The following is a 26,599-nucleotide window of genomic DNA, read 5'->3' on the forward strand; positions in this document are numbered from 1 at the left end:
CTACAACGCGTCAGAAGCAACCACTCACACACGTGTGAACTAAAAAATAATTGATCTTATCTCTCCAAAAAATCAAAACCTACTTTTCTCCTCGGATGGAGAGAAAAACTGGAGTTTTGAGGGGTTATTGTGGGGGCTATGGCCCAAAAATAATGTATTGGGTCTTGGGCCTTATCCGAGGACACTAACAAGTTCGAGGAGAGAAACATGACTTAGGTGATCTACTTTACAAGCCTCATCATTGGGAGACAAAGGGAAGAAGGTCCGAGGAGGAACTTCTCCTCGAACATGGTAAACCCAGACCAAGTGTATAGTCAAGTGGTTGAAGTACGTCCCCTGAACACGTGAAAGGGAAGAAAGCTCAAAATATCTAAAGAAAGTCTGCCACCACCACATTAAATGCATTATAACTGCTTTTTTGGCCGCATTAATGTGGAAAAGACCCCTGAACAGTGTTGCCTTGGCTGCCGCAACTCACAAAGGACTGAAAGGGGTGTTTGATGGGATGGGTGCTCAAGTGGAGGTCTAGATAATCAACAAGTGTAAAGTTCAGATGATCAGAAAGAGCCTATATAATGCAAAGAAGCCCTCATGAAGTAGGGAAGGAAAAAGAGAGGTGATAATACAGTAGCATCCAAAAGAACTCTAAGGTAATGATCTATAATCATAAATAAAATCCCAAGTCTCCTTGGACAGAGGTTTTTTTACTATAGTAGCTTTATTCTTGTCTGTTTGTTCCTCACCTCCATGCAAGCCATTGCTCTACTCATCTAATCCTAGTTCTTTGACACATACTCTACAAAATTCATTGTATTGGACTTTTTGGACCAGGATCTCGTGCGGTTCGGGCTTGGGCTCCAAACTTTATCCTTATAACTTTCATGAGAAATATAAAAAACTATCAATAACATTTATTGTTTTAACATTTCTCTTAAAAGTAATATGATTAAAATTTCATATACAAGCAAAGTAAAAAAAAAAAAAAAAAAAATTAGGACAAAAAATACTAGTTATAATTTTGACATTTACATGCGAACCAAAATCATTGTACCAGAATGATACGGAAGAGAATAAAAATAACTTTTTATTTTTTATTTTTTATAAAAGATAAAAACTATACTTTTAACTTAAGTGAACATGTCTATAAAACTACCTTATAGAAACCTGATGTCCAACTCTTATCCAACACTATACAAAACTTGGAGGACCATGGGATGACTTTTGAGCAAATAACGTTTTGTTCTGCACTTTGTTACTATAAATACTAACTGTAAGTAATACCTCTCATACGTTCATTGCTCTTAACAGTTCCACAGAGAGAGAGAGAGAGAGAAGCTAAGTTTTGTGGCAATGGCGAGTGGTGGTGGTGTTGAGGAAGTGAGCAACAAGCAAGTGATCTTGAAGGACTATGTGTCTGGTTTTCCTAAAGAATCAGACATGTGCTTGAACACTTCTGGTACCATAAAGCTGAAGGTTCCAGAAGGTTCCAATGCTGTTCTTGTGAAGAATCTGTACTTGTCTTGCGATCCCTACATGCGTGGTCGTATGAAACAGCCCATTCCTGGGAATGAGACTTACATCGAACCCTTCAAACCTGGTTCGGTAAGTTGTCCCACATTTTTTTTTTTATTCTCTGAAATTTGTGAGTTAATGGGTATTTGTATTTTTTAGTATTGCATTTAAAAAAAAAAAAAACTTTTTGGAGTTATATGCATGATTCGATGGTTGGAAAGGAATTGTTAGTATTATTCTCTCTCTGTTTGTTCTTGGGTGAAAATGGTTTGTTTGTGTTGGAATTCTTGGTGTTATTTTCTGCTTGTTTTGCGTGGAATTGAAAATGGAATTTTGGGTTTTGTATAAACTATTAGATGAGTGAGAATTGAGATTCTTCTTCCTGTTTGTATGTGAAAAAATCAAAACCAATTAGAAATTTGTGAGTAAATGGGGGTATATACTGTTTGTTGTTTCAATAAAAGTTTACTTATTTATATTATAATAAAAAAGAGCTAATGGGGTAATTGTGTTTTTAATTGCTGCATGGGGTGGAGTTCACTTCAGTCGAGATGCAATTTTTCTTGTTTATATTATTTTATTGTTTCCCCTTGTTCATGAAAGTTGCAATTTATTGGGCTAATTTTGTGCTAAAAAGTCTGAATCCCATGATTTGTTGGTCAAATTCATATATAATATTAAAATACTCATATGTTATGAATTTCTGTGTTCTTAAATTGTTTATATTTATATATTAAAAAAAAAAGATTGTAATCATTAGTTACAAGCGGTTGTCAAATTCTAAAATTTGCTCTCTATGAAAAGGCCAAGACACCAATTGGTTTGGTGTGGGCGGGATTTGAGCTTAAGTTCCTTATTGGATGACAGGATATGTATCAATTGAGTTGATTAGAACCAACATCAGGGTTGAAGTTTTGTCTATAAATGGTTGATTATAAAAGTTTGAGATTCAAGACTTTATAACTTACCAATAAAAATAAAAGACTAGAAGCTTAATTTTAAACAACACCATGATTAATTGTTTTTTCTTCCCCTGATTGATGCTGTGTCAAAGGGGTGCTTGAATTGATGACCTCGATGTTGAAACTATGCAGCCCATTGTTGGATATGGAGTAGCTAAAGTATTGGATTCTGGGCATCCAGACTTCAAGAAAGGTGACTTGATTTGGGGAATTACTGGATGGGAAGAATATAGTCTCATTACAGAAACACAGACTCTGTTTAAAATTCATCACACTGATGTTCCTTTCTCCTACTATACTGGACTTCTTGGTAGGCTCGCCCCAACCCCTTCTTATTTATTTATTTTCTTATTATGCTTTTGGGTTCCCACTTCAAATTTGTTTTATATGGATGTTTGGTTTCAATAAAACAGATGAAATAGTTGAAAATCATCATCTTCTTTTTATGTACTTGAGTGATGCCATATACAAGACTAAGGAGACCCATTAAGATTATTAAGCAATTTTTCAGTGTTATATGTTCTCATTTGGTATGGTTTACTTTTCATCTTTTTGAAAAAGTGCTGTTAAAAAAAAATTGTATCTAAACTGAGGTTTAAAAAAGTGTATTTTAAAGTACAGTTTCAAACCTCCACGCCATGTATGGTGATATTTGACCTACAGGAATAGCTGTGATTTTCTGAATTTGAATTCCATTGAAATATATAGGGGCTGTAGCCCATGGGAAATAGTATATGAGTAGCATAAAATTTTCAAATAGTAATGTTATAATCATGATCATGGATGTTAATTTTGTAGTCACTATGATCTCAAATCATTAAATAATTGCTAATTTTGTAATGTTGTAATCATGATCTAGGATGCTAATTTATTAATGTTGTAATCATCATCATGGATGTTAATTTTGTAGTCTCATGCACCTCAATATATTGAAAGAGCCTGCTCCAGTAGCTGTCACAGCTCTTTGTTAAGTTGACTTCTCTCTCTCTAGTGAAGTAGAATATTAATTTATTCAGGCCTCTTTCTTTTCAAAATTTTATAGTGTTAGTTGTGTGTCCAAAAAGAGAACTTATTTACCGTTGAAGCATTTGGTGATTCTGGCATCATTGACTTACCAGGCTGGAGGGTTTTTTTTTGGGGGGGAGTGGGGGGAGATTGTGGCTATCACATAGTAATTAAAACCATTATAGGGCACATATAGAAATTGAGCAAGTAATTTTGCTAGTCATTTTATTGTGCTATGTTTTCCTTTGTAATCAATGCTCATCTAACATATTTATTATATGTAGGTATGCCCGGTATGACTGCTTATGCTGGTTTTTATGAGATTTGCTCTCCTAAGAAAGGAGAACATGTCTTCATTTCAGCAGCTTCTGGGGCAGTTGGTCAACTTGTAGGACAGTTCGCCAAGCTATTGGGCTGCTATGTTGTTGGAAGTGCTGGAAGCAAAGAAAAGGTGAGTCTACTTATCATGAGGGTTCAATGTGTCAATTACTTAGAATAGTACCTACTTTTGTCTTTACACTTTAGTTAATTGTCTCATTCAACTCATCTGTAATCAGCCAAAAGTTGTTCTATGGGTGATATCCTGCATCTGGAACTCCTAGATAAAGAGCACTCATGATGCAGGAGACACAAGAAGATTATTATTTAGTATTATTTATGTTTGCAAGTCAATTATATTTTTATGTCTTAAATCCTATTAGTTTATTGGGCTATTAGTATTTTAATTTGAAAGCAAGGTTATTTTTGTAATAAGGCAATTAAGGTTTCCTAGCCAATTAGAACTAGGGTTTAGCAATTCTTTATATGCAACTTATTGTACTCCTTGAGGAGATAGTTGATATTTTGATGAATGAAGAAATGGCCGTTTGGTCTCTCTTTGGTCTGGTGCTGACTCCAGGTCTACCCTAGGTGCTGACTCTTAGTGGTTTCCCTACTTAGTGTTGATTCCAAACAAGGCCTAGGTGCTGACTCCTAGGTCATATCCCTTTATTTTATTGTTGTTTCAATTTTGTTCTGGTTGTCCTGCGTCAACTCACTCTCTCAATGTCTAGAGCATATGATTTTTCTATTTCTCACACTAAGAGACAACAATGGTGCCTACTCATTTCCAACACTCATTCCAAGATTACAAAAGCATAGAGCTGTGATGGTGTTGTGTGGAGTTTGGGAGAGGTGATTCGTGTGCAACCTTACTAGGTCACCAAACTTCCTTGTTTTGGAGAGACTAATTTATGGACCCGAACCCACTATCTGTTGCTTTGGATGGAAGGCGTCCGCCATCACACTAAAGCCCAACCTTTGGTGTCATGCATTCTTGTTATTGAATTTTTTACCTTTTTTAAAAAGTTTTTAATAGTCATCATTATCAAAAATAATTCTTTTTGTGTGTCTTATGCATACAAACATATTCCGTCACATGTCTGAACACATATTTAATTAATGCGAATGTCACTTATGTTTAAGTTTATGGGACTGGCTCTGTTTGGTTCAAGGATTTTGACTTTTGTCAAAAGTGACTTTGTGCTTGTTTCCACTGGACCACTGGTCATGGTCAATTGTCATACGCAGACAATTTTTTATTCTTATTTAGGGGTTGGTTTACTTGACCTGCGTGCAACCTCATTAACCAGCATTTTTTTTGTCTGCTTTTGTTGCTTTCCTCTATCATTTCTGCAATATAAGGTTGATTTGCTGAAGAACAAGTTTGGTTTCAACGAGGCCTTCAACTACAAAGAAGAGCCTGACTTACATGCAGCTTTAAAAAGGTTAGTAGTAATTTATGCTGTAATGAATATATGCAACTATCGCATGAGACTTGACTAAAAAATCTATGGTTTCTAGTTTCTACTGAAGTAAGCTGTTATTAACCATTATCTCAATATTGAAGACATTCCCTTATATATGATATTCAAATTCAAGAAACATGGTTTACCTGAGGGATTAGTTTGACTTTCATTGTACAAGGCAGCCCATTTACAACAGGGTACTTTTCAAATCTGTAAGATGGGTTTGATTACACTTATTGTTGGTACACGAATAACAACTTTGTGCTTATTCTACGTTAAAGAAAGTAAAAAAAAAAGGAAAAAAAGAGAGGAAGACAATGAGCTATTACTTAATTGGCACTTCGTTCTCCCTTAATAATGAGATTGGTAGTGAGGTTGTGAGTTCTAAATCCACTAAGTGTGTGTGCAACTTACTAATAAAAAAAGGAAAAAATAAAACAGAAAAAAAAAATGCTTCAAACATAATGAGAGGAGTGTAAAGGAAACAACATTTTTGACAACGGTTGACATGACTTGTTGCGATTTGCGATTTGAGCTACATCACTTTAATCTAAGTCCAATTCTTACCCAACTTTTCTCTCAATTGCTAATATGGCCTGATGTGATTGGAGCAACATCACTTTTACATGGATGATGGGTTCATCATTAAAATCACTTTTATCATACACCAATCAGCATTTGCGAAAAATGTTTTTTTTCCTTATTGTTTAAGTTTTAATCTATGTGCTTGGGGAACCAAGAGCGACTAATCTTTAATTGGCATTCATGGTGCTCAAATCAAGAGGGTTGAGGTGTTTTTCTTGCAGGTACTTTCCAGAAGGCATTGATATTTATTTTGAGAATGTTGGGGGAAAGATGCTTGATGCAGTGATACTCAACATGAGGGCCCATGGCCGCATTGCTGTATGTGGGATGATTTCGCAGTACAACCTTGAGCACCCTGAAGGTGTGCACAATTTAATGACTGTGGTTTGGAAACGGGTCCGAATAGAAGGATTCATGGTTTATGAATACTACCACCTCTATCAAAAGTTCCTGGAGTTGGTTCTGCCTTGCATCAAAGAAGGGAAGATTACGTATGTGGAAGATGTAGCTGAAGGTCTGGAGAGTGCCCCAGCAGCACTGATAGGCCTCTTCACCGGCCGCAATGTTGGAAAGCAAGTAGTGGTAGTTGCTCGTGAATGAATGACCCTGTATGCAAAAACTCTAGGTCTAGGAGGATTATTTACTGCAAATGTTACTTCTATTGGGTTTTGTTGGTAACAACAATTTTATTTCCTTAATGAAGTGTTATATTGTTGGAGTCAAAGAAATTCATAATCTTTTTACACAAACTCATTTAGTTGGAAATACTAAATTTATTATCTCACCTTGACATATCTCCTTGATATCTGGAGTAACACTTTATGCAAATGGAGTAAAGTTTCCTTCGGATCCCAATTCCAATATGATCTCCATGTGTGTATACCATGAAGTTTTGTAATCACTAATAAAAAATAGCTTATTTAACGTTTTCACTATGTACATAGGTCTGGTTTAACTGCTTATGGCGTTTATTTATGAGGTATGCTCTCCTAAGATAGGAGAGCATGTCTTCATTTAAGCAGCTTCTGGGGCAGTTGGTCAGCTTGTTCAACAGTTTGCATAACTAGTAAAAATAATTTCTTTGAGTGTACAAACAACTAGTGCAGCACGGCTATCCTTTTTTTTTTTTTTTTTCCTCAATATGCTAGGAATCTTTCCTATAAATTTCGCCCATATCAGAAGTTGAAAACCACAATGTAAACTAATAATTTTCCACATATAAAATAGATGTCCAATCCCACTGTTTCTCTCTCTCTCTCTCTCGATTGGTCTCTCCCTCTAGGCTCTCTTGCTCTCAATCTCCTTCTCCCTCTCAATCCGAATCTCCTTCTCCCTCTCAATCTCTCAGATTTCAAGCTAGGATAAGGATTTTGCGGTGGGTTCTTTTTTTGATTTTACAAGGGGAAGGGGACGAGGATGATGCTGTATAGGCATTTGTTTTTATTTTAATTTCTGGGCTTTTTTTATTTTAATTAACGTTTTTTGTAAATTAAGAAATAAATAATAAAAAATATATTAAATATTAAATTAAGGGCTAAACGGCGTAGTTTGGGGGATTTAACGGCAATACTAGATAACAAGTTAATGGAGGATTGAATTGAGGAATTTTAAAACTTAGAGAACTGAAATGAAAAAAATATAAAATTAAAGGATTGAAATGAAAAGTAGTGAAACTTAGAGCGTAGATTTTGAAATTTGACCCCAAAAAAAAAAAAAAAACCAAAGTCACAATTAAAAAAAAAAAAAAACATAAGTAAAATTGGTAAGCATTTTTGTCGTGTTTACCATCAAACAATAAATATGTTTTTTTTTTTTTTTTGGACAGAATGTTAATTTCTTACTATATCTATATATGTTCAATTTCAAAACATAGCATTATAAACATTTCCCAATTATATGATAATGAAAATGTCAATAAAATTAAAGTTTGTGTCATAATCATAATAAAATTTTAGCAATACATTCTTCCCATTTAAATCAATTAATTTATTCAAATTTCCTATTTTTTATCAGGAAAATTTAGTGTAGTTTTTTTTTTTTTTTAACAAAAAATTTAGTGTAGTTTTTAAGTATGCATAATTAGAATTATAAACTAAATGAGTCTGAATTTGACAAAAATATAGTGTAAAACCCTTCTTTATTACCCCCTCTAATATCAGTATGCCACATTAGCATTTTACAAATTAAAAAATAGGTAGTGCCACATACAATCAATCCTCTTCTGCCCACCTAATCACAAATGTACTCCTCTCTCAAATCTAACCAGCCACCAACCTTCACTCATCACCAATATTAACCGCCAGCGACCCTAACATGCCCCTTCTTTGGACTGAACTTCAAGGGCAACATTTACATGTATATCATCATTCACTTTGACAGAAAAATCAATGTCCCGACTTGCAACAACAGCAATAGATTCTTGGAACTTGATTTGTTCTTTGAGTTCCATCGAATTAAGAGATTGTAACTCCTCTTCCGTCATGTTCTCAAGATCCTCTTGCAATCTTGAAAGTTCTTTTTTCATGGCCTTTTTAGATTCAACTAAGACCTTGAGCTTTTCTAAAATAGCCTTGACATTTTCTGAAACATTGTTCACCATTTGTTGTATTTCTTTCAAAAGTTTTCTTCAGTCACAATCGCTCGTTTTAAGATTAACAGCTCTAATACCACTTGTTAGATACCCGGTGCTCCTAATGGGGACGGGTATGAATTGTAGGGGAATTGACTTAATTCGATGTAGTCACCCTCCATAGAGAAAGAAAGAGACTAGCTCTAATGCACTAAGCAATTGGTTTATTATTCAATGATCCAATGTTGAATTACAATCGTGTATTTATAGGAGACTAACTCTAATCTCATCATGACCTTATTCTATTGGTTCTATTATTCCCCATGTGTATTAATAATTCCAACATGTGTAAAATGTCATTAACATGCTTGGAATGGTAACTAACTAACTAAATCCTAATATAACAATTATTATCCATATGCTTATAGCATATCTAACAAATTTTCACAACAAATTTTAAGTGGCAGGTTGTTATTGATTGTTATGAATGAGCAAAAAAGTAATTTAAGTTGTGAATTTAAATTAGAAGTAATAATAATTTACCATCTCTGATTTGTTGTAATCGTAATACTTCTCTAAAACTAGTGAAGCATTGCAATCTAATTAATTATTTTTAGTCAATAAACTAGGTTGCTTTCCAATAAAAAGACAAGAAAAGTTGGCATGTTCCACAAGAGTGGATTGGAGACTTTTGTTTAAGTCAATTCTAACACAACTATTTGGTTGTTTTGTATTAATTTCTTTTTTTCTTTTAAATTTTTTTATATATGGGTATTAATTCAAATTGTTTTGCTGTTGATAGTTTGTATGCATGCAAACCACGCCATTATAAGTAAAATCAAAAATTTAAATATATCATTTTGGACCCGATTCAATTCGTTTATTAAGAGAAAATACACCCTGGTACGGGTGTATGTTTCTCCCCTCTCATAGCTGGTGGGACTCACTAGCTATGGGTCCCACCAAGTTGTAAGAGAGAGGAAGCATACACCCGTAATAGGGTATACTTCCTCGTTTATTAGAACCAAATATTTTAATATCGACTTATTTTGATATATTATTTTGGAATTATTGCTAAAAATAATATAATATATATTTTTAATGTCATTGTTACATAATATAATATGTCATATGACATATACAAGTAAAAATAAAAAAAATCATGTCATGCATGAATAAACTATGAAGTAAACAAGAGAAAGAACAAAACTGCGAAGTAAATAAGAAAAACGTATTATTAGAGCACCCACAGTAGATGTGGGATATGTGCCAAATGCTAAATATTTGACACATATCCCACACCAAACACCAATTGACTCATTTATCAGATGTGCCATATCTCATATTTTTTGCAACATGCTACAGTACAGTCACAAATTTGCCACGGTACGGAATGTGTGTGGCATATGATATATTCTTTGTTTATTCCTCTTTCTCTCTCACCCCAATCCTCTCCTCTCTTTCTTACCCCAATCCTCACTGCTCTTCCATGCCCACGCTGACGATCACTTCCATGCCGATCTCTCTCTAGCAATGGTTTTTCTGTTTTTTTTTTTTTTTTTTTTTTTTTTTTGATGGGTTCAGTTTTGACGGAGGTGGGTGAGTTTGGATGGGCTAGGCTATGAGTCGGCGATGTCGGTGTGGGTCTATTGTATGGGTCAGCGATGATGATGACGGCGATGAAGATGGTGGGTTTGGAGTCTGAGTTATGAAGTTTTTGGGTTTGGAAGTGGGTGTGGGTCAGGGTGTGGAGGCAGTGGGTTTGTCAGGGTTTGTGGTTGAGGTGGTGGTGGGGCTTCCGATTTGGTGTTGGTGGGCTATGGGTTGTGGGTCAAGGTTTTGGGTCGGTGGCATTGTGGGTCGAGGTTGGTTGCGGCAGCGTTGTGGGTTTTGGTCCGGTGGTTACTTGAGTTTGTTTGTTGATGGGTTGGGGTTTTGGGTCGGTGATTGGTTGAGGCAGTTGATGGGTGGCGGAGGATTTGGCTAGATTTGTTTGGGTTGGGGTTTGGTTGGGATTTGTTTAGGTCGTGAAGGATTTGACTGGATTTGATGGGTTGTTTGGGTTGGGGTTATGGTTGTTTGTTGTAGAATTTGACTGGATTTGCTTGGATTTGCTTTGAGTTGTGTTTTTGGTTGTAGAAGATGTGGTGGTTGTGTGGTGGTGGCTATTGGTTGTTGGCAACAGTGTGATGGCTATTGATTGTGTTGAACAGTTGTAAATATTATTTTAATGTGTAGTAAATATTATTTTAATATATAGAATTGAATGATAAAATATCTAATAAATGAGATGTTGTAAAATGATGTGGTAAAATAATAAAGTAGACGTTTGATATAATAAAATGATATAATTTTTGCAACATCTACTACGGATGATCTTAATGAAAAATAGTACTATTAAAATGTCATATACGTCCCATAAAAATTAAAAAATTAAAAAATAATTTAGGACAAAAAAAAATAATTTGAGTTTTCACATTTAAATACGGACCAAAATCATCGTACCAGACTGAAACGGAAGAGAATAAAGTCATAACTCTCACACGATCGTTGCTCTTAACAGTATAGAGAGAGAGAGAGAGAGAGAGAGAGAGGGGCTAAGGATTGTGGCCATGGCGAGTGGTGGTGGTGTTGAGGAAGTGAGCAACAAGCAAGTGATCTTGAAGGACTATGTGTCTGGTTTTCCTAAAGAATCAGACATGTACTTGAACACTTCTGGTACCATAAAGCTGAAGGTTCCAGAAGGTTCCAATGCTATTCTTGTGAAAAATCTGTACTTGTCTTGCGATCCCTACATGCGTCCTCGTATGAGACAGCCCATTCCTGGGAATGAGACTTACGTCGAACCCTTCAAACCTGGTTCGGTCAGTGGGTCCCACCTCTTTTTCTTTTTTCGGGGGAGTTACATTATTCATTGTGTGTTTGTAATGAAATCGGAAATGGAATTTTGGGTTTCGGAGATAATGCTTAGATGGTTGAGTATTGAGATTTTTCTTTTTTAAATAATTTTTTTTTTTTTTGGTTCTTTGAAATTTGTGAGTTAATGGGTATTTGTAATTTTTAATGTTGCATAATTTTTTGTTCCTTTTTGGAGTTATGTGCACGATTCGATGGTTGCAAAGGAATTGTTAGTATTATTCTCTGTTTGTTCTTGGGTGAAAATGGTGTGTTTGTCTTGGAATTCTTGTTGTTATCTTCTGCTTGTTCTTGGGTTTTGGCGATATAACGATTAGGTGAGTGAGAATTGAGATTCTTCTTTCTGTTTGTATGTGAAAAAAGCAAAACCAATTTGAAATTTGTGAGTAAATGTGGTAAATTCTGTTTGTTGTTTCAATAAAAGTTTGCTTATTTATATATAAAAAAAGAGATGGGGGTAATTTCTGCATGGGGTGGAGTTCACTTCATTCCAGATACAATTTTTCTTCTTTATATTATTTTATTGTTTCCCCTTGTTCATGAAAGTTGCAATTTATTGGCTAATTTTATGCTGAAATGTCTGAATCCCATGATTTGTTGGTCAAATTCATATATTATATTAAAATACTCGTATGTTTTGAATTTCTATGTTCTTAAATTGTTTATATTAAAAAACAAATTGTAATCATTAGTTACAAGTGGTTGTCAAATTCTAAAATTTGTTCTCTATGAAAAGGCCAAGACACCAATTGGTTTGGCGTAGGCGGGATTTGAGCTTAAGTTCCTTATTGGATAGCAAGATATGTATGAATTGAGTTGACTAGAACCAACATTAGGGTTGAAGTTTAATTTTCTATAAAAATAGTTGATTATAAAAGTTTGAGATTCAGGGCTCTTTGGCTGTGTTTATAACTTACCAATAAATAAAAAAAACTAGAAGCTTAATTTTAAACAACACCATGATTAATTGTTTTTTTTCCCCTGATTAATGTTGTGTCAAGGGGGTGCTTGAATTGATGACCTTGATGTTGAAACTATGCAGCCCATTGCTGGTTATGGAGTTGCTAAAGTTTTGGATTCTGGGCATCCAAACTTCAAGAAAGGTGACTTGGTTTGGGGGCTGACTGGATGGGAAGAATATAGTCTCATTACCACAACAGAGAGACTGTTTAAAATTCATCACACTGATGTGCCTCTCTCCTACTATACTGGACTTCTGGGTAAGCTCACCCCAACCCCTTCTTATTTATTTATTTAATTAATTTTATCATGCTTTGGCTGCATCAAAACAGATAAAATAGTTGAATTTTTTTTTTTTTTTTTTTGATAAGTACTATAAAGGTTCATAAAACAGTTGAAAATTATCCTCTTTTTGTGTACTTGAGTGATGCCATATGCAAGACTAAGGAAACACATTAAGAATATTAAGCAGTTTTTCAGTGTTATATATTTAGAATATTCTCATTTGGCATGGTTTATTTTTCAGCTTTTTGAAAATGTGCTATTAGAAAAAATTGTACTAAAGTGAGGTTTAAAAAAGTGTATTTTGAAGGGCAGTTTCAAACCTCTGTGCCATGTATGGTGATATTTGACCTACAGGAATAGCTGTGATTTTCTGAATTTGAATTCCGTCCCCCAACTAAAGAAGAGATCTTGGCGGAATTGCCACATAAGAAATTGAGCACAATTTTGCAATTCCATTGAAATATGTAGGGGCTGTAACCCATGGGAAATAGTATATGAGTAGCGTAAAATTTTCAAATAGTAATGTTGGAATCATGATCATGGATGTTAATTTTGTAGTCACTATGATCTCAAAAGCATTAAATAATTGCTAATTTTGTAATGTTGTAATCATGATCTAGGATGTTAATTTAGTAATGTTGTAATCTCATGCACCTCTATATATTGAAAGAGCCTGCTCCAGTGGCTGTCACAGTTCTTAGTTAAGTTGACTTCTCTCTCTCTAGTGAAGTAGAATATGAATTTATCCAGCCCTATGCGCCTCTTTCTTTTTAAAATTTAATAGTGTTAGTTGTGTGTCCAAAAGAGAACTTATTTACCATTGAAGCATTTGGTGAGTCTGGCATCATTGACTTACCAGGCTGGAGGTTTTTATTTTTATTTTTTTTCCCGGGGGTTGGGGGGCACTGAGTGGGGGAGATTGTGGCTATCACATAGTAATTAAAACCATTATTAGGGCACATATAACAATTGAGCAAGTAATTTTGCTAGTCATTTTATTGTGCTATGTTTTCCTTTGTACTCAATGCTCATCTAACATATTTACTATATGTAGGTATGCCCGGTATGACTGCTTATGCTGGTTTTTATGAGATTTGCTCTCCTAAGAAAGGAGAGCAAGTCTTCATTTCAGCAGCTTCTGGGGCAGTTGGTCAACTTGTAGGACAGTTCGCCAAGCTATTGGGCTGCTATGTTGTTGGAAGTGCTGGAAGCAAAGAAAAGGTGAGTCTGCTTATCATGAGGGTTCAATGTGTCAATTACTTAGAATAGTACCTGCATTTGTCTTTACACTATAGTTAATTTTCTCATTCAAGTCATCTGTAATCAGTCAAAAGTTGTTCTATGGGTGATATTCTGCATCTGGAACTCCTAGATAAAGAGCGCTCATTCTCTTATGGTTAGAGCATATGATTTTTCTATTTCTCACACAAGTAGACACAACAATGTGCCTACTCATTTCCAACACTCATCCCAAGATTACATAAGCATAGAACTGTGCTGGTGTTGTGTGGAGTTTGGGAGAGGTGATTCATGTGCAACCTTACTAGGTAACCAAACTCCCTTGCTTTGGTGAGACTGATTTATAGACCTTAACCCACTGTCTGTTGCTTTGGATGGAAGGTGTCTGCCATCACACCAAAGCCCGACCTTTGGTGTCATGCATTCTTGTTATTGAGTTTTTTTTTAATTTTTTTTTTATTTTTATTTTTTTAATTTTATTTATTTATTTATTTTTTAAAGGTTTTTAATAGTCATCATTATCAAAAAACGTTCTCCTTATGTGTCTTATGCATACAAACATATTCCGTCACATGTTTGAGCACATATTTAATTAATGTAACTGTCACTTATGTTTAAGTTTATGGGAGTGGCTCTGTTTGGTTCAAGGTTTTTGACTTTTGTCAAAAGTGACTTTTTATTTGTTTCCACTGGACCACTGATCGTGGTCGATTGTCATACTCAGACAATTTTTTACTCTTATTTAGGGGTTGGTTTACTTGACCTGTGTGCAACCTCATTAACCAGCATTTTTTTGACTCTGCTTTTATTGCTTTCCTCTATCATTTCTGCGATATAAGGTTGATTTGCTGAAGAACAAGTTTGGTTTCAACGAGGCCTTCAACTACAAAGAAGAGCCTGACTTACATGCAGCTTTGAAAAGGTTAGTAGTAATTTATGCAGTAATCAATATCTGTAACTATCACATGAGACTTGACTAAGAATCTATGGTTTCTAGTTTCTACTGAAGAAAGCTGTTAATAACCATTATCTCAATATTGAAGACATTCCCTCATATATGATACTTTAATTCAAGAAACGTGGTTTACCTAAGGGATTAGTTTGACTTTCATTGTCATACAAGGCGGCCCATTTACAACAGGGTACTTTTCAAATCTGTAAGATGGGTTTGATTACACTTATTGTTGGTACACGAATTAACAACTTTGTGCTCATTCTACTTTATAGGAAGTAAAAAAATATGACAATGAGCTATTACTCAATTGGCACTTCGTTCTCCCTTAATAATGAGATTGATAGTGAGGTTGTGAGTTCTAAACCTACTAAGTGTGTGAGCAACTTACTAATAAAAAAAGGAAAAAATAAAAGAGAAAAAAAAATGCTGCAAACATAATGAGAGGAGTGTAATTTTAAGGAAACAATATTTTTGACAATGCTTGACATGACTTGTTGTGATTTGAGTAACACCACTTTAATGTTTAATCTAAGTCCAATTCTTGCCCAACTTTTCTCTCAATCGCCAATATGGCCCACTGTGATTTATCGTACACCAATCACAATAAATCATATCAGCATTTGTGAAAAAAAAAAATTCCCTTATTGTTTATGTTTTAATCTGTGTGCTTGGGGAACCAAGGGTGACTGATCTTTTATTGGCATTCATGGTGCTCAAATCTAGAGGGTTGAGGTGTTTTTCTTGCAGGTACTTTCCGGAAGGCATTGATATTTATTTTGAGAATGTTGGAGGAAAGATGCTTGATGCAGTTCTCCTCAACATGAGGGCCCATGGCCGCATTGCTGTATGTGGGATGATTTCACAGTACAACCTTGAGCACCCGGAAGGTGTGCACAATTTAATGACTGTGATTGGGAAACGGGTCCGGATAGAAGGATTCATGGTTTATGAATACTACCCCCTCTACCCAAAGTTCCTGGAGCTGGTTCTGCCTCACATCAAAGAAGGGAAGATAATTTATGTGGAAGATGTAGCTGAAGGTCTGGAGAGTGCCCCCGCAGCACTGATAGGGCTCTTCACCGGCCGCAATGTTGGAAAACAGGTTGTGGTAGTTGCTCGTGAATGAATGACCTCGTATGCAACTTCATAGTCCAAAACCTCTAGGTCTAGGAGGATTATCTACTGCAAATGTAACTTCTATTGGGTTTTGTTGGTAACAACAATTTTATTTCCTTAATGAAGTGTTATGTTGTTGGAGTCAAAGAAATTCATAATTTGCACTTGTCTTGAATCTTTTTACACAAACGCATTTGAGTTGGAAATACTAATTATTTTCTCACCTTGATATATGGAGTAACACTTTATGCAAATGGATTAAAGTTTCCTTCGGATCCCAATTCCAATATGACCTCCATGTGTACGGTATACCATGAAGTTTTGTAATCACCAATCAAAATTAGCTTATTTAAAGTTTTCATACGTAGGCCTGGTTTAACTGCTTATGGCGTTTTTTTTATGGGATATGCTCTCCTAAGAAAGGAGAGCATGTCTTCAATTAAGCAGCTTCTGGGGCAGTTGGTCAGCCTGTTCAACAGTTTGCAAAACTAGTAAAAATCTTTTCTGTAAGTGTATAAAAAAACTAGTGCAGCATGGCAATCTTTCTAAATTTTTTTCCTCAATATGCTAGGAATCTTTCCTATAAATTTCGCCCATGTCAGGAGTAGAAAAGTTAGCAAGTTTCACACGAGTGGACAGGACACTTTTGTTAAGTCATTTCTAAATTCTAACACAACTATTTAGGTTTTTGCTATATATGGTTATTAATTTGAACATTGTTTTGCTATTGTTGGTTTGTATGGATGCAAACCGACATTATAACAAGTATATACATAAAGGGCAATTACTATTTTAAATTGAACTACCAATATAAATCTGTACACATTTGCTACAATTTTGTACATGTTTGCCTAAGATGCTAGCAAGTCTACTTTAACTTAATAGAATATCAATAGCCATGCATTTTATTACATGTGTACAATCTATTTGATAAAACTGATGGATAAAATTTTTATTTATTTTAGAAATCCTATTATTTGGTGTGTTCTTAAGAAGGAGAAAGATGAGGAGGGTGGTGTTGGTGTTGGTGATGGTTAAGTAATCACACCAAAAAACTACATCAAATTAATTAGCGATTCAGGTTAGAGCTAGAAACAAAGGAAACAATTTTTCAAGTCACATGACATTAATTAAGATGTGTGTATTGTTGTTTAAAATGAAAAAGTATTAGTGTATATTTTGGAAAATAATTCTGTAACAATTGATTGACTTGATTTTTTTTAACATTTATTCAGTGGCCAAACTACAAATTGTTAGATTGTTTTGGAACTCAAAAGTTAAAAAAGTTTGTATATGCCTTAAGGTATGAGAGTTATTTGAAAATTATTCAAAATTAGTGTAATTGAATTAAATGTGCTTAATTAGTAAACTTTGTTTGACGTTTAGGTCAACAAGAAAGTGTTACGTTTGGAACTTTTTTTTTTTTTTTTTTTTTTTGAAACTTACGTTTGGAACTTTTTAATACTTGAAATATAATGGATTTCTCAATAATGGTTGAGATTTGAAAATTTTTCTTTCCAATTTAAAATAACTTTATATTGTAAGAGGTTTATTTACTTTAAACTAAATATCTAATACAATAGGTAATTTGAAATAAATGAAAGAAAAAAATGACTAACCTTTTATTGGTAATTTTAAAAGGTAGTAGAAGGCTAGAAGCCTAGAAAGTAAAACAAAAGTGAAAAATTGCACTAAGCAATAAATTTGACATGTGCCTAATTTATAAAATTGTAAATTATGTGACCTAGATGTGAATAGTCACAAAAATCTCACTAAAATAATTGCTGACATGTTAAATTTCATTATAGTGCCAGGCTTTTCAAAAGGAATAGTAAATATAAGTACTCATTAATTTGGCCTATTTTAAGAAGGATCAATATTCTATAATTATTTGAATTAGGCCTATTTTAAGAAGGTTCAATATTCTATTATTACATCAATATAAATAATGTTGTCTTTTTTTTTTTTTTTTTTTTTTTTTTAATTTTTTTAATTATAAAAATTTTATTTTTTAAGATTTTATGCAAACTTTATAGGCTATAACCAGTAAGTGATTGATATTATTATTATTTTTATATGATTATATGATTCATTATCAAATGATCAAATATGAATAGTAAATAGCAAATATATATATAGAGGTGGAATAATGAAATAAATTTTTTTACACTCTATTTGTTTCAGTGATAATGTTTTTTAGAAAATGGATCATTTGCCAAAAAGTATTTTCTACAAAACTATCACATTTTTCTATATTTGGTAGCAACCTTAAATGAGTTAAAAAAAAAAATCTTCTAAGTTCTTTTATTTAGTTTGCGGTGAGATAGAGTTGTATTCCAAAAAAAAAAAAAAAAAAAAAAAATGGTAGGAAACAATCTCTAAAAATAAGTCAATACTTTTTTTATTGACTAAAAATAGTTTTCCTTTGACTCATTTTTTAGATACTACAAAATATTGAAAAACATGGAAAACTATTTTTACACAAGATTTTCCATTGAAACAAATGGAGCTAGAAAAAAAATGAAAAGATATATATATATATATATTTTTTTTTTTTCTTTTTAGAAGAAGAAAAATTGAAAGGATTTTTTTTTTTTGAGAAACAAAAATTGAAGAATTTAGTAGTAAATGAATAATCTTTTTTTTAATAAAATCTCTTTATAATCCTTTTAGTTTTAAGAAGAGATGACATGTCATCATAGTATGTTTGGAAAAATGGACATTTGTCAATGTTATGTTGTAGACAAATTGCTACTTGTCATGTGGCACTATTTGTCCACATCATTCTAAATAGATAGAAGACTGCATCACTTGTTAATGTTGTGTGCATCAACCAATTGTGAGATCCAACTTTTATAATATATTATATTATAAGTAGATAGATAGATAGATGGGTTGTCAAGTATGATATGTAATGGTGATTTGTAATACTTTCTAATCTCTATGTCACCATGTGTATTTTCTAAACAAATTATATGACTCATTAAAAGAGTCATGTGACTAAAACCATATTCGAATAGTTCGTTTAATGGTTACATAATTAGTTTGGAGTCAAAACTCAAAAAATATACAGTTTCTTTAATAGATACTTCATGACTTAGAGCAAGATAACTCCAAATTAGTCAGGAAACAAACATCTTTCCACAAATGCTATGTTTGTTTTGAGTAAAATATTTTCAAGTATTTAGTATAACATATAAAATTTTTGTAGTAAACCACCAAAACCAATAACTCGACAATGAAGCCACTAGTGTCGAAGGTCCAGTGACTAGACCATTGGAACTGGCAGTTATAGTGGTAGCTCTAGTGATTAGACTATCGAGTGATATCTTTGGTGGCCGAATTTCCAACACCGGTTGACAAAATGACATCTTCGGTTACTGGAACTTTGGTACTAGTTGCAGTGTAGCATCTTTGTCCATCGAACCGCTGATACTAGTCTTGAGGCATCATCTTCGACTATCAAACTTATGGCCGCAATTGTTGGTAAGACGTTTCCTACCACTGAATCGCCAACACTAATTGCCTGAGAGGATTCACTAGCCTGGACCGTTGGTGCTAGTCCCTAGTTTGATGTCTTCAACCACTAAACTGGTGACCATGTGACCAAATGGGGGATGAGAATTCACAATATGTTTTTGGAAAAAAAAAATTTACCAAAATTTCAAAAGTAAAACATTTTACAAATTTGACTATATTTTACCAAAAAATATTTTAATTCAAAACAAATTGATTAAAAGTTGCAAAATTGTACCCTTTCTAACCACTTTTTTTTTTTTTTAATAGAAAGAATATGTTTACAATATTTTTATAACAAATTCTAAGTGGCAGGTTGTTACTGGTTGTTATTGTTGGAGTAAAAAAGTAATCTTAGTGTTAGTCTCAAATTTGAACTAATAACAACTAAACTACCATGATTTGTTGTATAAATATTGTAAAAATGTTGTAGCCATAAGTAGCATTTTTATTTATTTTATTTTTTTTTGTTTTTGTTTTGGAGAATCATTCAGCGGACCCGTCAAATTATCCAACTGTGTGGCGCACGTTTAACGTTTATCACATTTTCCACACTCAGTTTACTATTATAAATATTTCAGGAATCAGTATTGTAACTCATAACTCGCTCAGAAAGTCATTGCTCTAACTGTATCCACACACAGAGAGACACTTCCTCAAGGTTTGTTTTGGCAATGGCGAGTGGTGGTGGTGTTGAGGAAGTGACCAATAAGCAAGTGCTCTTTAAGGAGTATGTGTCAGGTTTGCCTAAAGAATCAAACATGCACGTGAGCACTTCTGGGACCATAAAATTGAAGGTTCCTGAAGGCTCCAATGCTATTCTGGTTAAAAATCTGTACTTGTCTTGCGATCCTTACATGCGTCCTCGTATGGATCAGCCCACTCCTGGGAGTCAGTCCTACGTCGATTCATTCAAACCTGGTTCGGTCAGTGGGTCCCACCATCTTTTCACGTTTTTAATGATGTTTTTTTGGGGAGTTGTATGATTCAGTGTCTAATGAAATTAGTAAATTGGAAATGGAATTTTTGGGTTTTTGATATAATGCTTAGATGAGAATCACATTTTTTTTTTTTTTTGTTGGGTCTTTGAAATTTGTGAGTTAATGGGGTAATTTTTTTTTCTATGTTGCTTGGGTTGGAGTTCATCCAAGTTGCAAGTTATTGTTCTTTTTTGAAGTTATATGCATGATTACAATGGTATTGTTAGAATTATTCTCTATTTGTGTTTTGGGTGAAATTGGAAATGGAATTTTGGGTTTTGGAGATGATGCATAGATGGTTGAGATTCTTTTTCCAAAGAAAAAGGGAACTTTTTTTGTTCTTTGAAGTTTGTGAGTTAATTGGGTAATTGCTTTTTAATTGTTGCATGGAGTGGATTTCATTCGAGTTGCAATTTTTAGTTTTGTACATTTTTGGAGTTATATGCATGATTTGATGCTTGGAACGGAATTTTTAGTATATTCTCTGTTTGTTTTGGGTGAAAATGGTGTGTTTTTGTTGGAATTCTTGGTGTAATTTTCTGCTTGTTTTGTGTGAAACTGGGAATGGAATTTTGGGTTTCAGAGATAATGATTAGGTGGGTGAGAGAATTGAGATTCTTCTTCCTGTTTGTATGTGAAAACAGAAAACCCAATTTGAAATTTGTGAGTTAAAGGGGTAATATTGTTTTTAATTGTTTCATGGGGTGGAATTCACTTCAGTCGAGATGCAATTTTTCTTGTACATACTACTATTTTATTAGATCCTTGTTCATGAAAGTTGCAATTTATTGGGCTATTTTCTGTGCTGAAGTGTCTGCATCCCATGATTTGTAGGTCAAGCACATATAAATATTAAAATAGTCATATGTTTTGAATTTCTATGTTCTCAAATTGTTTTCCTGTATTTGATTATTAGTTATACCTTGACCATGGGAACCCAATAAAAAAAAATTTGTAATCATTAGTTACAAGTGGTTGTCAAATTTTAAAATTAGCTCCTTATGAAAAGGCTAAGACATCAATTGGTTTGGTATAGGCAGGGTTTAAACCCAAGTTATTTATTTGATGACAAGAGATTTACCAATTGACCTAATTAGAATCCACATCAGGATTGAAGTTAAATTGTCAATAATTTGTTGATTATAAAAGTTAGAGATCTTTTGGTCAACTAGAAGCTTATATTGGGATAGAGGATGAGGTATTGGTTCATGTCTCTTTGGCTGTATTTATAATTTACCAATAAAAAAAAAAGATGTGAAGCTTAATTTTAAACAACGCTATGATTGATTGGTTTTTTACCTGATTGATGTTGTGTCAAGGGGGTTCTTAAATTGATGACCTTGATGTTGAAACTATGCAGCCCATTGTTGGATATGGAGTAGCTAAAGTTTTGGATTCTGGGCATCCAGACTTCAAGAAAGGCGACTTGATTTGGGCAATGACTGGATGGGAAGAATATAGTCTCATTACAAAAACACAGGGTCTGTTTAAAATTCATCACACTGATGTGCCTCTCTCCTACTATACTGGACTTTTGGGTAAGCTCACCCCCACCCCTTGTTATTTATTTTTATTATGCTTTTGGGTTTCCACTTCAAAATTTGTTTTATATAGATGTTTGGCTGTGCCAAAACCGGAGAAATAGTTGAAAATTATCATCCTCTTTTTTATTTACTTGAGTGATGCCACATATTCTTCAGTGTTAAATGTTCCTGTTGGTACCGGCTTATTTTTCAGCTTTTTGAAAATGCATGGTTAGAAAAAGTAGCATCTAGATTGAGGTTTAAAAAATTTTATTAAAAAAAGTGCAGTTCTGAACCCCTGCACCATGTATGGTGGTACTTGCCTACATGAATAGCTGGGATTTTCTGAATTAATGTTTCCATTAATACATGTAGTGGCCCTAATTCAAGAAAACTGGCATAAGCATAGTATAGTGGAATCTAAGTACTAATTAAATATATCACCAGTACTTATATATATATATGTGTGTGTGTGTGTGTGTGTGTGTGGATGTCAATTTTGTAGTGACAATAATCTCAAAATCAGTTAATAATTGCTATAGAAAACTGTTGATATGAGCTAATTGTCTTTTAAATGATTGATCTGTGTAAAATAATCTCATGCACCTCAGTATTTTGAAATAGCCTGCCCCCAGTGGCTGTCACAGTTCTTAGTTAAGTTGACTTCTCTGTCTTTTTTCTCTCGAGTTATGTAGAATATGAATTGATCCAATCCTATGTGGTTCTTTCTTTTCAAAATTTGATGAAGTGATAGTTGTCTGTCCTAAAGAGAACTTATTAACTTTGACGAATATTTCGGCGAGCCCGGCATCAATGACTTACCAGGCTGAAGAATTTTTTTATCCGTATTTTTTGAAGATTGTGTCCATCTCATATTAAGGAAAAACATTATAGACTGGATATAGCAACTGAGAAAGTAATTTTGCTTGTCATTTTATTGTGCTATGTTTTCCTTGGTGCTCAAAGCTCATTGAACATTTTCATTATATGTAGGTATGGCCGGTACGACTGCTTATATTGGTTTTTATGAGATTTGCTCTCCTAAGAAAGGAGAGCATGTCTTCATTTCAGCAGCTTCAGGGGCAGTAGGTCAACTTGTAGGACAATTTGCCAAGCTATCTGGCTGCCATGTCGTTGGAAGTGCTGGAAGCAAAGAAAAGGTGAGTCATCTTATCATGAGGGTACAGTGTGTCAATAACTTAGCATAGTAGCTGCATCTTTCTTTATAGTATGGTTAATTGTCTCATTCATCTCATCTGTAAATAGTCAAAAGTAGTTCTATGGGTGATATTCTGCATCTGGAACTCCTTGATAAAGAGCACTCATTCTCTTAATCACCAGAGAAAATGATTTTTGAATCACACAAGTGGACACAACACTGGTGCCAATACATTTCCAACACATACCGATAATACATAGGCATACCTATGTTGGTGTCATGCTTAAGGCAAAAAGCTCCCACTTTTGTGAAGTTTGAGAGAGGTGATTTGTATACAACCTTAGTAGGCAACCAAACTCCTTTTTTTGTGTGTGTGGAGAGGCTGATTCACTGTCCTGAATCCACAATATGTTGATTTAGATGGAAGGCACTTGTCCTCACATGAAGGCCTGATCTTTGGCGTCATGCATTCTTGTTATTAATTAATTATTTTTAAAAAGGTTCTTCATAGACATCATTGTCAAAAAAATTTCTCTTAATGATTCTTATGCATGCAAACATATTCCGCCACATTTCTGAACACATTTTTTATATAATTAATTCGAGTATCAGTTTTGTTTTAAGTACATGGGAGTGGCCCTGTTTGGTACCCAAGGTTTGTGTCCAAATTGACTTTGTAAGTTTGTATCTGTTTCCACCGGTCATGGTAGATTATTGATCCTATGACTGCTGATTGTCATACATAAGAAATTTTAGATCTTATTTAGGGGTTGGATTACTTGACCAGCGTGCAACCTCATTAACCAGCTGTATTTTCTGTTTGCTTTTGTTGCTTCCATCTATCCTTTCTGCAATATAAGGTCGATTTGCTGAAGAACAAGTTTGGTTTCGATGATGCTTTCAACTACAAAGAAGAGCCTGACTTAGCTGCAGCTTTAAAAAGGTTAGTAGTAATTACTGCAGTGATCATTATATTTAACTATCATGGTTTGTTTTCGTGATTAGTTTGAATTTTCATGTCATACAAGGCAGCCCATTTACTGGAAACAGGGGATTACTCAAATCTGTAAGCTGGGTTCAATACACTTTGGTACATGAATTAATAAACATTGTGCTTATTTTATTTTATAGAAAAGGAAAAAAAAAAAATAAATAACAATGAACTATAGTTCAATTGGCACCTCCTTGTCCCATAATAATGAGATTGAGAGTGAGGTTGCGTGTTCAAAAAATGCACTTAGTGCATGCTTAAATTAATAGAAAAAAAGGAAAAAAAATTAGTAGAGGGAAAAAAAAAAATGCAAACATAAATAGAGGAGTGTATTGCTAAGGACAACAATTTTCACAATTGCTGATATGACTTGTTGCAATTAGAACAACATCACTATTATCTAAGTCCGAGATTGATACCACTTCTTCTCTATTGCTAAACATAGAATGTTGTGATTAGAGCGACATCTCTTTTACATAATACCACCACTAACGCCACTTTTATCATGCACTGAATAAAACAGATTATGTCAACAGTTGTGAAAGATGTTTTGTCTCTATACTTATTTTTTAAGTTCTACTCTATGTGCTTGAAAAACCAAGAGTGACTGATCTTTCATTTGTATTTCTGGTGCTTAAATCTAGAGAGTTGCTGTGTTTTCTTGCAGATACTTTCCAGAAGGTATTGATATTTATTTTGACAATGTTGGGGGAAAGATGCTTGATGCTGTGCTACTCAACATGAGGGCCCATGGCCGCATTGCTGAATGTGGAATGATCTCACAGTACAACCTTGAGCAGCCTGAAGGTGTGCACAATTTAATGAGTGTGGTTTGGAAACAGATCCGGATTGAAGGATTCCTTGTTTTTGAATACTACCACCTCTATCCGAAGTTTCTGGAGTTTGTTCTGCCTCACATCAAAGAGGGGAAGATTACTTATGTGGAAGACATAGCTGAAGGCCTCGAGAGTGCCCCAGCAGCACTGATAGGGCTCTTCACTGGCCGCAATGTTGGAAAACAGGTAGTGGTAGTTGCTCGTGAATGAATGACTTTGTAGACAACTTCAGGGTCCAAAAACTCTTAGGTCCAGGAGGATTATATACTGCAAATGTATTTTCTTTTGGGTATTGGGTTTTGTTGGTAACAATAAAGTTTTATATCCTTAATAAAGTGTTTTGTTGTTGAAGTAGACCTAGAACCTGTCTTGAATCTTTTTACTCAAATTCATTTGAGTTGGAAGTACTAATTTGTTATATCACCTTCACTTAACATCTCCCTTTCTATTTGACATCTAGACTCATGCAAATAGAGTAAAGTTTTCTTAAGATTTCAATTCTAAAATATGAGCCTCTATGTGTATGCCTATACCATGAAGTTACAATGATTGTACATGTAATACAGCATACTCATCTAGAGGTGTGCAATGGGATATAAGTTATATCTTAATCTTTATGCTACAATTTTTTTTTCTTTTGTTATGAAATGTGTGAGTCATATTATTTGATAAGGAGTGGCAGCAAGACGTCCAATGTTACATTTTTGTGGCACATGAGGTACATGATGGGCCCAGCTTGCATTTGTTTTATTGTGTTTTGTTTTTTTTTTTTTTTGTTTTTTTTTGTTTTTTTTTTTTTTTTTTTTTTTCAGGAATGGGTAAGAAAATTTTTTGGTTAAAATGCAAAACATACTGTTTATGTTTTACCAAAATTTATTTCAGTTCTATAATTATGTTTTCTTTTATTTCAGTCTTATAACTTTCAAGTTTATTTAATTAAGCATTTTTCATTATCTTTTGTTAAATGTTATGGTTATTTTTTCTTTTTCTTTTTTTATTTTTTAAATTTTTCTTCAAAAATTTTAATTAAAAAAATTTCAATTAACGATTGAAAAATATATTCCAAAATTTTTTTTCAAAAAAAATTAACAAATGTTGATAAAAAGACCTTCTTTGAATAAAATTTGAAACTTAGAAGATTGAAATGAACAAAAATAAAGTTAGGGCCTATTTGGTTTTAAAAAGTGGTGTATTTACTTTTCATTTATTTATTTATTTTATATTCAAATCCTGAATTTGAATATAAAAAAAAAAACTTTTTTTCACAATTGGTAAAGTTTGGTAAGTTCAAACAAAATAAAATCATCTTCCGTGGGATCATTGGGATTTAAGAATCTCTAGAGTAAGGATGAGACAAAAAGACCAAAAAACAAAGGGTCATACGTGGGTGGGTCGGTGGGTGTTAGGTAAGGGTATAAAAAAAAACGTTTTATTTAATAACAAAATATAATTAAGTATAAAAGACCTTTTTGATTTTTAGAATCAAGTATAAAAGTCCTGATATAAAAGACCTTTTTTTTCTTCTTTTTTTTTATTTTTTTTATTTTTTATTATTTTTTTAAGTATAAAAGACCTGATATAAAAAATTAAAAAAAAAATTATGAAAGAAACTACAATCTCTTATATCATATTATATCATATTATATATAATAAAAGTTTGACTTAGACGGAGTGGTTGCGGCAAGTGACTTCACCAAATTGTA

The 26,599-nt window shown here is 33.6% G+C and overlaps 2 protein-coding genes across 11 annotated transcripts in view; both read left to right on the top strand.

The window, feature by feature from the left end:
* The first annotated feature begins 1,181 nt into the window (after positions 1-1,181).
* Positions 1,182-16,120, top strand: LOC126702343 (2-alkenal reductase (NADP(+)-dependent)-like). Of its 5 annotated transcripts, none has more exons than XM_050401034.1 (6): positions 1,182-1,602; positions 2,607-2,784; positions 3,764-3,930; positions 5,163-5,245; positions 6,073-6,196; positions 15,647-16,120. In XM_050401034.1, exons 1-6 carry the CDS (start codon positions 1,351-1,353, stop codon positions 15,899-15,901), a joined length of 1,059 nt encoding a protein of 352 aa, XP_050256991.1. In that variant the 5' UTR covers positions 1,182-1,350; the 3' UTR covers positions 15,902-16,120. The 5 variants fall into 5 exon arrangements, with proteins under 5 accessions (XP_050256991.1, XP_050256992.1, XP_050256988.1 ...); XM_050401031.1 differs by having other exon boundaries at positions 1,183-1,602; positions 6,073-6,427; positions 15,878-16,120; XM_050401032.1 differs by having other exon boundaries at positions 1,183-1,602; positions 6,073-6,365; positions 15,816-16,120.
* Positions 16,121-19,976: 3,856 nt separating this feature from the next.
* Positions 19,977-26,599, top strand: part of LOC126702341 (2-alkenal reductase (NADP(+)-dependent)-like) — a 141,443-nt gene continuing 134,820 nt past the window's right edge. The window contains exons 1-6 of one of the 6 annotated variants that reach the window (XR_007647729.1): positions 19,997-20,333; positions 21,748-21,925; positions 22,904-23,070; positions 23,930-24,012; positions 24,098-24,135; positions 24,728-24,941. Coding sequence is in view for 5 of the 6 variants with exons in the window: in XM_050401018.1 (XP_050256975.1) it covers positions 20,082-20,333; positions 21,748-21,925; positions 22,904-23,070; positions 23,930-24,012; positions 24,728-25,106 (1,059 nt within the window). In the remaining variant the exon portion in view is untranslated. Of the gene's footprint in view, positions 20,334-21,747; positions 21,926-22,903; positions 23,071-23,929; positions 24,013-24,097; positions 24,136-24,727; positions 25,251-26,599 lie in introns of those variants that run through there. The other 5 variants (XM_050401019.1, XM_050401028.1, XM_050401018.1 and 2 more) reach the window with 5 other exon arrangements.

Source organism: Quercus robur, chromosome 10 (genome assembly GCF_932294415.1).
Source record: "Quercus robur chromosome 10, dhQueRobu3.1, whole genome shotgun sequence".
Taxonomy (NCBI): Eukaryota; Viridiplantae; Streptophyta; class Magnoliopsida; order Fagales; family Fagaceae; genus Quercus; species Quercus robur.

Excerpts from the sequence above, each read along its gene's own strand:
- LOC126702343 (XM_050401034.1), top strand. The coding sequence starts at position 1,351 with ATGGCGAGTGGTGGTGGTGTTGAGGAAGTGAGCAACAAGCAAGTGATC. Across the intron at positions 2,785-3,763 it reads CTACTATACTGGACTTCTTG|GTATGCCCGGTATGACTGCT; the intron begins GTAGGCTCGCCC and ends TATTATATGTAG. Across the intron at positions 5,246-6,072 it reads TTACATGCAGCTTTAAAAAG|GTACTTTCCAGAAGGCATTG; the intron begins GTTAGTAGTAAT and ends TTTTTCTTGCAG.